This window comes from Microtus ochrogaster, chromosome 4 (assembly GCF_000317375.1).
Source record: "Microtus ochrogaster isolate Prairie Vole_2 chromosome 4, MicOch1.0, whole genome shotgun sequence".
In the NCBI taxonomy this organism is placed as follows: domain Eukaryota; kingdom Metazoa; phylum Chordata; class Mammalia; order Rodentia; family Cricetidae; genus Microtus; species Microtus ochrogaster.
Window position 1 is genome coordinate 50965322 of NC_022011.1, and position 11501 is coordinate 50976822.

The following is an 11501-nucleotide window of genomic DNA, read 5'->3' on the forward strand; positions in this document are numbered from 1 at the left end:
TGGTTGTGAGCCACCATGTGGTTGCTGGGAATTGAACTCAGGACCTTTGGAAGAACAGGCAATGCTCTTAACCACTGAGCCATCTCTCCAGCCCCCCTCCTGTTTGTTCTTATGCCAATACCAGGCTGGTTTTAGCTCTGTGGTAGAGTTTGAAGTCAGGGATTGTAATGCCTCCAGAAGTTCTTTTATTGTACAGGATTGTTTTGGCTATCCTGGGTTTTCTGTTTTTCCAAACGAAGTTGACTACCGTTCTTTCGAGATTTTTGAAGAATTTTGCTGGGGCATTTTTTCTTTCTAATGGAGGCCTTTTATCCTCTGCCAGCTCAGGGCAAATGGGTGTGTGTCAGACTGTGGAGTGGGTGCTAGACTTCAGTTGGTGCTCCCACTTGTGGGAGGGCAGTGCGGAGGGCCAGGAGCCAGGGTGGAGGATGAGTCTATGACCACCTGATGGTTGTTTAGTGTCCTCCTGTGAGGAGGGATTAGTGGCAGGAGTGTGGGCAGAGCCGGCATGAGATAAGCATGCAGACCTTGGGTCTCTGGGTTTGCTTGTTGGACCTGTGCTGCAGAGAAATCTCAGGTCTGATTCGTAGGAACAGGACAGAACTGCTGGGATGGCTAGCTGGTGAGAGGCATGGCCGAGGCCCCTGGGGGTACACTGTGTGTGTGTGGGGGGGGGATGACATCCTGTTTGCTGACTTCTGAGATGGCCCTTCCTGACACACAGATTTGGTGAAGGTGCATTAGGTACCTTTGAAGTACTAGTGTCACTTGATTTCTGGGACAAGTTTTCCAGGACCAAATTGACCGTGGGATGATGCCCTTGAGGGAGCCCAGTACAGAACTGAGGCTGCCTTCCTGTCTCACAGGAACATTGAAGAAATCCTAGCAGCTCGAGGAGAGGAGGTTCGCCGCGTGCCTGAAGGATGCCCTGGTACCGATCCGGAGGCTGCTGAACCACCTGCCACCCTCCCTGGCAAGACTGAACAGAGCTGACTGTGGGGGCCAACCTTAATAAGCTAAATACAGACAGGTCACCCAAAGGAAGCTCTTTGCCCGAGTAGAACTTGGCCATTGATAATTTAACAAGAGGCCGGAGTCTCAGTAGTTTACCCTGAGGCAATGCCTGGCTGCAGGAGGAACCACAAGCTAAGATTACCGTAGGGCAATGCTAGCTCTTAGACTCCCTCCTGTTCCCATTTCACCTTGGGACCTGTTCCTTGCCTTGGTGGGAGACAAGCATTAACCGCTAGATATACACTTGTTCTGTGCTTACCCGCGAAATGACTAATTTGGTTTATTTATTAGCTTTACAGAGTATGGAGTTCTAGTCTTGTACTTATTATAGATCGTTAAAAAACCAAGTTAGTCATCTTTAAAGTGCTGATGTGGTAGGTTACAGGAATGAGCCTCACTTAGTTCCCTGTGTATGTTTTCAAGGTCAAACTTAAAGCAGGTAATAAAAAGCAGGATTTGTCTAATCAACGTGCTTAGGCAGCCCTCATACTTCAGAGATCTGCAGAATATGGCATTTAAAATAATGATTAAAAAACTTATTACAGCCGGGCGGTGGTGGCGCACGCCTTTAATCCCAGCACTTGGGAGGCAGAGGCAGGCGGATCTCTGTGAGTTCGAGACCAGCCTGGTCTACAAGAGCTAGTTCCAGGACAGGCTCCAAAACCACAGAGAAACCCTGTCTCGAACCCCCCCCCAAAAAAAAACTTATTACAGGGGCTGGAGAGATGGCTTAGCGGTTAAGAGCATTGCCTGCTCTTCCAAAGGTCCTGAGTTCAATTCCCAGCAACTATATGATGGCTCATAACCATCTGTAATGAGGTCTGGTGCCCTCTTCTGGCCTTCAGACATACACGCAGAAAGAATATTTTATACATAATAAATAAATATTTTTTTTAAAAAAAAAACTTATTGCAGGGGCTGGAGAGATGGCTCTTCCAGAGGGTCTAAGTTCAGTTCCCAGCAACCACATGGTAGTTTACAACCATCTATAGTGGGATCTGATGCCCTCTTCTGGCATAAAGGAGTACTTGTGATAGAGCACTCATATACATAAAATAAATAGATATTTAAAGAGAAAGGGGGGACAGTGGTGGCACACGCCTTTAGTCAAATAAAAAAACAAACAAAAAAACTTACTATATTAGATAGAGACTCCGAGATCCTAACAGTAACCCAAGGTCTCCAAAGAAGATTATGAATGAGATGCCGGAGGTCTCCACCTGGATTACGATGATGCTGACCACTGGGTGAGATGACTCTCAGTGCAGCACCGGCTGCCAGGGGAAAGCAGACCCAAGGTTGGGTGCTGTCTAGCTGCTTGTGAAGGGGGAAATGTGGGGGCCAGCCATAATAAGCTAAATATGGACAGGTCACCCAAAGGAAGCTCTTTGCCGAGTAGAATTTGGCCATTGATAAATTTAATAAGAGGCCTGAGTCTCAGTAGTTTACCCTGAGGCAATGCCTGGCTGTAGGAGGAACCACAAGCTGAGATTACCAGACTCCGACCCAAGAACAGACCTTCCAAAGGAAATGCCTGGCATTCCAACCGTTGTAGATAGGCCCACCTGCCAACGCACATTCACCACGACACCCTAGACAGATGTCAGCCAATCAGAGGTCCTGAACCTCAGAAACCCCTCACCCCCACATTAACTACTATAAAAACCCAATCCTAGGGCTGGAGAGATGGCTCAGAGGTTAAGAGCACTGACTGCTCTTTCAGAGGTCCTGAGTTCAATTCCCAGCACCCACATGGTGGCTCACAACCATCTATGAGATCTGGTGCCCTCTTCTGGCCTGCAGGTGTACATGCAGGCAGTGGAAGACACCTCCCTTACCCCCCCTCCCACCCGCCCACCCCCGCATCCGGGAGACTCAAGTCTCGGGATAACATGACCCCCCAGGAACTCACGAGAGACTGTCCTTGCTGCAATCACATGAGGTTTATTGACAGGACAGGGACCAGTGCACTGGGGCCAAAACTCATTTCCCATGCAGGGGTAGAGAGTTCAACCCTGAGTAGCTGGGAGAAGGGTTATTTAAGGGAAGAAACCATAACACAATAATCCAAAGGGGGTAGGGAGGGCGTCATTGGAAAATACCAATGATAACCACAAGGGGGCAGCTCCCTGTTTCTCAAGATTATAATCTAACTTTATCTTCAGCTAGTTCCTGAAACAGGCACTAGATTTTTGATTTTTCTCTCCCTGCTTAGATTTTTGGCTCTATTTTTTCTGCTAGAGGGGTCTGGATTTATCTGGGTCTTTCAGCAGAACATTGTATACATTTAAAAAAAAAAAAACAAACCCAATTCTAATTGAGCTCGAGGTTCTCCGGATATTCCAGTATGTTGGACTTGCAGAGAGACCAAGTTTGCAAACTTGATTAAAATAAAGGCTCTTTGCTTTTACATATGGGACTTGGTCTCCTTTGTTGGCTCTGTGGGGACTCCGCAGATTTGGACATAACACTCACTTGTACACTCCTGCAGCTGTGGACTCCGGTCTCCCAGAAGTTACCCCATCCACCTGGAACCCCAAGTCTGGCCTGCTCCTTGTCAGCAAACAGCTGTCACTTCCAGGTGCTGGGCCCTGGCTCCTGTTTTCCTTTCTGAATTCAGAACAACTCTGTGGCTCTGGGACCCCAGCCTCAGGAGCTTCCTTCCTCTTCAGTCACCTCATCCCTTGTGGCCCTGGGCAGTTTCTGTTCCTCAGAGCTCCACTACTTCCTCCTCTGTTGCCCACTCTCTCCTGCCTAGCACTGGTGGCTTCCATCTTGTGAGCTAGTGTCAAGTCAAGCCCTGAGGCATGGCTTCTGTAGCAGAACTGGCTGCCCAGTGCAGCTGGTAGACCTGTGGGGTTCTGCTCAGAGGCTGGGAAGAAAGAGGCCCCCCCTGAGCTGCCTGCACCTCTTAATGCTCCTTCCTGTGTTGGGGCCCACGAGGACATGTGTGGCAGTGATGAGGGCCATATCATGCTTGCCTTGGTGTGTGGTTCATCTCCCAACTTTGTTTGACACGCCTTCAGGATGTTCTTGTGTTAAGGAAAACAAGCGGATGCGAGACCAGAACAGGCTTTTTGCAGGAGTCTCTGGGCCCCGTGATATTCACCATTAATCAGCAGTCCATCTGGCAGGGAGAGACCTGGGACAGGAGGGTGGGGTGTGACAGTGACACAATGCTGCCCTGTCTCCTGGGACCCAGCTAGTGATTAGCAGTTCACTCTAGGCCGTGGGAGGCCGGGTGCACTTGCAGGCACTCAATTACCCCCTGTCCTTCCCTCGGCAAACACCCTGCTATTATCCCCACCCAGAGCCTCCTGTGTCATTTGTGCAAACTGTCGGAGTCCTAGAGGCAGAACCAGCCCCCAGCTCCAGCCTGCTTCCTGTGGAGGACACAGAGGTCAGAGGGGGCTGACTGTTGCTTAGGGGCCTTCAAGTGCAAGAGGCCAGTGGAGTCCGACTAGGCTCTTTTGTTGCCTTCAAGTGTCTGGACCAGAGTTTGAGGATGCCCAGAGGTGGCTTGACCTGATGGTGCAGAACTGGATGGAAGGGACCTGCTCTGGATGGGAAGGCAAAACCCACTGTGGACTTATCTTTGTGTGTGCCTTCTGCATGCTGCTGCTCCCCATCTGGAGCCTTGCTGCTCCAGAGCCCTCTCCTTCCGGGGAGCCTCTCTGGACATCGGGGTCTCACTTGAAGCCTCACCTTCCACACAGACCATTATTGCACGGTCCATATGCTCACCCTGTCCTGCAGACTCACCTTGGGCCACTGTTGTCAATCATAGCAGCTTGGAGTTGTTCTGACTAGTCGAGTTGTCTCCTCCTTCCTACCACCCCAGCGCTTTCAGCATGACTCCCGTGGAGTGGCTCAGCCCTCTGATCACATGCCCTTCCCAGGGCAGCTCCTTCCAAAGTTGCCCTCCCAGCACCTAAGCAGTCCCGGCATGCCTGGAAGAATCTGGCTATCTCTAGAGCCACCACAGTGCTCCAGACTCCAGCGACTTCTCTAGGTTATTTTATTGGTCTTATGTTCTGCCTCCCTTGGCCTAGGTCAGGCCTCTCCCCAAAGGGCCCTATCAGGATAGACTTGAGCTCCATGGGGTACTGCTCACCACATGAACGTAGAGGACAAGCCAGGCCCTCTCCCAGTTTCTGTTGCTTAGACTGGCACAATCCAGTCCCAGAATTAGGAACAAAGGGAGCCCTGTGGCTGGAGCTAATCCAATGAGGGTGAGGCTGCTGAGAAGGGCTAGTCCCCAGTGTTCCCCAATGCACAGTGACAAGCCTGGCTTCTGTTCCACATCTCTGGAAAGCCAGGACCATGAAGAACAGCAGAGAGTGCAGTAGGCAGAGGATGCCTAGGCCCTAGCCCCCCATTGCTACAAGCAGCAGGGGCGGGCATGCTCCTCATGATCTCAGAGGGCTTGTGTGCTGGAGGACACTGCACTGGACAAGCCAAGCCCACGTTCTGGGAAGGCTGACCGACACAAATTCCACCAGAAGCCACACTCACTTGGCAGACGTTTTATTTCTGGGTAAAACAAAAACGTACCTCTCGGGTTGGAAAGAACCCGTGGATAACATGGCAAACACGTGTGAGCAATAAATACGCATGTACATTCAAGTATGCAGGCGGCCACTACGTCCCGCCCGAGACCCTGTGCTCTGGTATTTGTTCCTGCCCTTGGGGTGCTGTTCCCTCTTAAAAGTTGGATCACAGGGCTGGCCCTACAGTTTCCCTTACCCTGGCCCCCTCCTAGGCTGCAGGGTAAGAGGCCCTGGGTTGTACAGAACCCTCCAGTAGGGCTACTTGCAGGATCTGCAGGCAAGAGCTGGGGCAATAGTCCCCAAAGGTCTGTCTCGTGGATGCCCCAGCAGTCCGGCCTGAATCTCCACCCCAACTGCAGTACCCTGTGTCCAACTCAGATGTTGCAGCTCGACCCCTTGAGGAGAAAGCCAAGGTACCATTTCCCTAGTAGAAAGGGGTGTGTGTTCACTGAGGGGACTGGAGGATCTAGCTGAACAGATACCTCATAATACCCACTGCCAGCCGGCAGGACAAGTCCTCCTAGGACAAGACCCTGCCTGTGTTTTTGGCTTGGAAGCTTGCCTTGTCCCCCTGCTGGAGAAGGTTCATCTTTCCTCAAAGGCCAAGTGCAAGGCTGGCGACTACTTGGTCAGGGTGTCTGGACTTTGCAGCTGTCAATCTCCTGCGGCAGAGTTGGGCACAGACAGGCCAGGATAGGGCCTGCCCTGGGGAGGTGAGGCAGAATACAGAGTGTACCTCCTGCATAGCCATCCCAGGACCAGCTGGGGGACAGAACATGCCGTGCCACTGTAGCCCCCAGAAGAGTCTTTGAGGCTCCCCTGGGGAGCTTGGGGGAGTTGGCAGAATTTCACATTTGGCAGGGCAGGGCTTGAGGGAGAAGGGTCTGGACAGCACCGGGGCTTGGGGCCAACATGCTGAAGGCCCAGCCTGGAGCAGGGTAGGGCGGGGTCTGCAGGAAGCTATGGGCCATATGGGGTCAGAAGCATGCCCTCCCCCATATAGCAGCTCTAGCCTGAGCCCACCACCCTGGGATGGGGGTTCCTTGAGGGCTGGGTGCCCATCATTGGCTCAGTGGGAAGGGGTTAGGGGCTGAGCTGGCTCTCCATCATGGCCTTGGAAAGATTTGGCTTATCAAGGGGTTACGGCCACTGTGGACAACTGAGTCCCCAGAGTCCAGGGCAGGGCGTGCCTGGCTGGAGGGGTGAGGCCTTAGCTGGCACCTGGTGGACACTGCTGCCGGGGCTCATGCAGCCCACTGGCCTCCTGCTCCGGGCTCCCAGCAAGGTCCACACGCTGCTCATCCATCCGCTTAGCCTGCACTCTCTGGATGAGGCTGAAGAAATCCTCATCAGGCATAGTGGGGCCTCGGGGCAGCACATCCGGGGGTGGGCAGCGCTGGTCATCAATCCTGGAGGACTGGGCAGACACAGTGGAGATTGATGGTCTTACATTTCTTAGGCCTTTTGGAGGGCCTATCCTAGCACTGGGTGGGCAATGAGCTTACTGAAAATCTAAGGGTAGCAGACACTGGCTCGAGAGGAGTAGTGTACTCCAAGTGGGATCCGCTTTCAGTCACCTCTTGCCTCCCTGGTTCTGGGATAGTGTTAGGAGCCCTGCCCTAGCAATGTCTCTTGATGACATCTCCCCAGAGCTGTGGCTGGCCAACCAAACAGAAAGGGCGGGATAATATATTCTGGGCATAGAGCAAGCCAGCAGCTACTGGGCAGCCCTAGGGCCAACTCCTGGAACCCATTAATCCAGGGACTGTACCCCTAAAACTACCCTGGAACCTAGCACAACCCTGGGGGCCACAGCTCAGAGACTGTTCCTTGGAAATCACCCCAACCCCCACCCCGCCAAGGGTCTCCTTTGGATCAATCAGCTGACACCACGGGCTCTGTCTGCCTGTCCCGATGTGGGCCTGAAAGGTGTTTGTTTTTTCTTCAGAGCCTGGAGCAGAAGGGACTGGAGCCGGTGCAGCTGATGGCCCAAGTATTGGAGTGGGCGGGGCTTCTCGGGAGGAGCTGACTTAGAGGAGGTTGTCTGGATGCTGTTGGGGTTCTGTCTCTGTGAGAAGGAACATCGATCTGGAAGCTTAGCCTGATGCAGAGGTGGGGTGCCGGCCCCCGCCCTCCTGCGTCTGACCAAGTCCCACCACATACATAACTGCTCCAGCCGGAGGGCAGCTGGCTCAGCCCAGCAGCACCCTAACCCTAACCCATCCCATATCCCAAAGCCCATCCCTGGGTAGCCCTACCCTGGTTCTGTCTTCACAGGTCTGGGCTCTCCGTTTTACCTGTCAACCCCACAGTGATAGCCATTCTTGCCCCTAACCCTCCAGCCAGCTGTTAACACCCCAGCTCTTCTTCCTTCCCAACTCCAGGGTGTCACTTGACCCTCAACTTCCTCTGCCCAGATGTGGAAGCTGAAGTGGACATCCCTGGATTTGGGGACCTGGCAACCCAGGCTGACCTCTGGCACCAAAATGTGCTGAGGCTGGCATCTCAGGACATGCTCAGCCCCTTGGCAGAAGGAGGGCTTCAGGCCTGAGCATCTGCGGGGTGGTCCCTGACTCTGGCTGTTCCATCCTCATCACCAGCTTGTTACTATGTCTTCCTCAGGCATCCCTCAAACAAGGCCAGAGAGAGAGAGAGAGACCAGAGCTTGCTGTGGGCCTGCTAGATGACTATACTGCAGCGGGCAGAGGACCACCAGAAGGCTGGCCTAGAAGAGACCCCACCCACTGTCTCCTGAGTGCAGGCCCACCTGGTACTTGATAAGCATGTTGAAAAACTCATCCCCTGGCTCCTGAGGGTCCCCGTCGCCTCGGAGGTGCTCCACATTGTTGAGGGTGATGCGTAGCCCAGGCAGGCTGCCCACGCTAGCCCTCTGGTCATCCAGCCGACGGCTCTGGGAGCTGGCAATGAGCTCAAAGAACTCCTCAGTCTGTGGTGAAGCTGTCACGGAGGGCTGAGCTGCAAGAGACAAGCAGAAAGCGAGGCCTGGAGAGGCGACCACTGGGAATGCTGGCACCTCGAACTGGCCCAGCTCTCTTCAAAGGGAATATGGCCCCAGTAAGTCTTCTATGCCTGGGCCCACTCCTAACCATCTTGCCCCTGCCCTGCCTCCCAGGACTTCAGGAGCTGACAGGAGAAAGCTTTGGCCTCCCACACGCTCAAAGGCTGAGAAGCATAGACACTGTGTGTTCTCCAGGGTGGGGTAATTACATACTTCCCAGGATGCAGCTTCAGGGACAAGTGTGGAGGGAGCTCTGGGTGATGGGGGTACTTTGCAGCTGGCCTCTCCTGCCCCCCAGACTGGCTTGTTGGGGGCTAACAGGATTAACGCTGGGTCTGGCTGGTGGGCTCACCTAGGATCTGTCCTCACCTGCCCTCTCCTCCAGGGTTGGGGCAGCTGTGGCCTCAGCAGCCCCTGCCTGGCCTTCCTCCAGGGGGCAGCGTTGGTCATCCATACGACTGCTCTGGAACTTACTCAGCAGGTCAAAGAAGCACTCCTCGTCCGAAGATGGGGCCCTGGGAATACCCTGGATAAGAAGGGAGGCCACAATTTAGCCCTCGGTGCCTCAGTGTCCTAGACCCACTGCCAGGGCTGCCCACCCTAACTATACACATTCCCAGGACGAGGTCACAGGACCTTCCAGGATGCCGCCCCCATGACACGATGCTCCTAAACCTGCCTGTTTCCTGTCCCCACTTCTGTGGCTGTCTGTCACCCCTCCAGCCAGCCTCAGTCACTTCCTGTCTTGCTGCTACCTTAGCCTGGGCCACCCCTACCCAGCCTCAGCCTGGACTTTCCCCAAGCTGACCCAGGTCAGAAACCACCATCTTCAGGAATGGATTCCACCCCAGAGGGCCCTGTCAGTCATACAGAGCTCCATTTGTACCTGGCCCCCAATTCTGTCACCCTCCAATGTCCAGTGAGCCGGCCTCTGCAAACATGGAGCCAGGATGGCCACTAGCTATGTGACCTCAGTGGCCAATCTGGCTGCAATGATAGAAGGATCTATAGGTTTTATCACCAAAGTCATGGAGACCCAGGTGGGGAGATGATGGTCTTCTTGCCTGTTTCTGGGCTTAGGCCACACAGAGATGGTAGACCAATGTCCAGTTCAGAAGACACCAGTGGTGTGGGAGTCGGTGTATGAGGAAGACTTAACACCCCTAGGTCCTCTGCGAGCTGGCTGGGGTGGGTGGGGGGAGGGCCTGGGGTTGAGGATGGGAACGCTGCTGAGAGTTCCTTCCTGAAGAGAAAGAACTTTCTGGAGTCCGTACTGGACTCTGGATCTATTCTTCAATATATGGGTAGCTGAGTGGGGGTCTAGTCTAAGGCCTAGGTCATGGGTGACTGTCCTGAGTCCAGATAAGTCATGGGGTAGGGGAGCCTACTTCCAAACGGAGAGTTTGGGTCTGTGAATCCTGAGCATCAGGTGACTGGAGCAGGCTGCGCCATCCCAGACTCAGCTTTCACAACCTTGGACGGAAAGGCCTACTCTGCAGGGTGGGGTCTCAGAAGCCTGGCCCAGGGTCCTAGCCTAGCAATGGACGGAATGGAGGTCCAGAACCACCTGCTGCAAGAAGCTGGAACCTGGCTCTAGCCCATCAAAGTCCACACAGAGCAAGGAAGCAATGCCCGGGAAGGCCTGACCCTGCAAAGCTGTGGCCTTCAGAATGCAGGAAGGTTTCTACCATAAGGGACACTTTCCATGCCTGGGATTGCCCAGCAACAGAGGCACAGGCACAGAGGTTGTATGGCCTCCCCAAGATCACAGAGGTAAGAACAGAACTGAGAGCTGCATATAAACAGACTGGGTGGACAAGCCCAACATAGGACTAGCTAGATTCAGGACTCCAAAGGTAATGCAACCCAGTCACAGGAGCTATGGACAGGGCAGTGACATGGCAAAGAGACCCTACTGGGACCTCAAGTTGACCTTGCTCTCCTTCAGGCTTTGTCCAAAATGAGCCCTGCAGTCTGACATTGTCAGAGCCAGGAGAAAAACCAGAGTTGTAAGCAAAGGAAGGCTAACATACACAGCCCCTGCCAGAGGACAAGCAGCACTTGGCTGAGCCAGCACTCCGAGGAGTAGGGGCTACACAGTATGTCTGGAGAACTGGATAGCTGCAGGGTCCAAGCTGCAGTATAGAGTGGCTCCATGCTATCCTCCCCCCTCCCCGTTCTTACACACACATACACACACACACACACACACACAGAGAGAGAGAGAGAGAGAGAGAGAGAGAGAGAGAGAGAGCGCTTGAGGGAAGCCCCTGAAGGACTTGCATTTGTTCTGAGACTCCTCTTGCCCTCACTCAACTGTCAAGATATAGTAGAACCATATCCAGGCTGGAGACTTGGGACTTGGGCTCCCTTACTCACTGCCCTGCTCTCCCCCCATGCCCCTGAGGAGCATGATCTCATGTCTGAGAGGGTCCTGTGAGGACTGTAAAGGCCTCCCTGAACCCTGTCCCCTGCCCACAAGTCTCTGGCTCTTTCCCAAAGGTCTGACTGCAATCTCGACTACTTTAGTTTAAGCCCAGGTTCTAGAGACGTGTACAGCTCTGGCCCAGCCCACCCCTACCCTGGCTGACCAAAGTCCCGGCATGCCCGAGAACCCACACTCACACAGAATCACAGGCTCCCTCCAGCAGCAGCAATCAGGAACTGTATAGGCGCCAGGCCACGTGCAACCCAGGCAGGATGCCAAGGTGCCAGGCACAGTAGCCACCACCTGCCCAAAGTGTCTCCTCACTGCCACTGCTGGGACCCACGGTGTTCTCCAGATGCTTAAATAGGATCCAGGGAGAAGGCTGGGCTCTCCTAGTACCCGCCCTCACTGCTGCAGCTCACAAGTGGTTACACACACACACACACACACACACACACACACACACACTCTCTCTCTCTCTCTCTCTCTC

At 53.9% G+C, this 11501-nt stretch overlaps 2 protein-coding genes across 5 annotated transcripts in view; one reads left to right on the top strand and one right to left on the bottom strand.

The window, feature by feature from the left end:
• Nucleotides 1-1556, top strand: part of Dnlz (DNL-type zinc finger) — a 5480-nt gene extending 3924 nt beyond the window's left edge. The window contains exon 3 of the mRNA XM_013355708.2: nt 867-1556. Within this exon, the coding sequence (XP_013211162.1) occupies nt 867-993 (127 nt within the window). The 3' untranslated portion in view covers nt 994-1556. The remainder of the gene's footprint in view (nt 1-866) is intronic.
• Nucleotides 1557-5525: 3969 nt separating this feature from the next.
• Gpsm1 (G protein signaling modulator 1) overlaps nt 5526-11501 on the bottom strand; it is a 27629-nt gene continuing 21653 nt past the window's right edge. For all 4 annotated transcript variants that reach the window (XM_005346253.2, XM_005346252.3, XM_026777791.1 and 1 more), the window contains 3 exons: nt 8953-9109; nt 8332-8540; nt 5526-6981 (listed from right to left, as the gene is read on the bottom strand). In XM_005346253.2, coding sequence (XP_005346310.1) covers nt 6775-6981; nt 8332-8540; nt 8953-9109 — 573 coding nt within the window. In that variant the 3' untranslated portion in view covers nt 5526-6774. The remainder of the gene's footprint in view (nt 6982-8331; nt 8541-8952; nt 9110-11501) is intronic.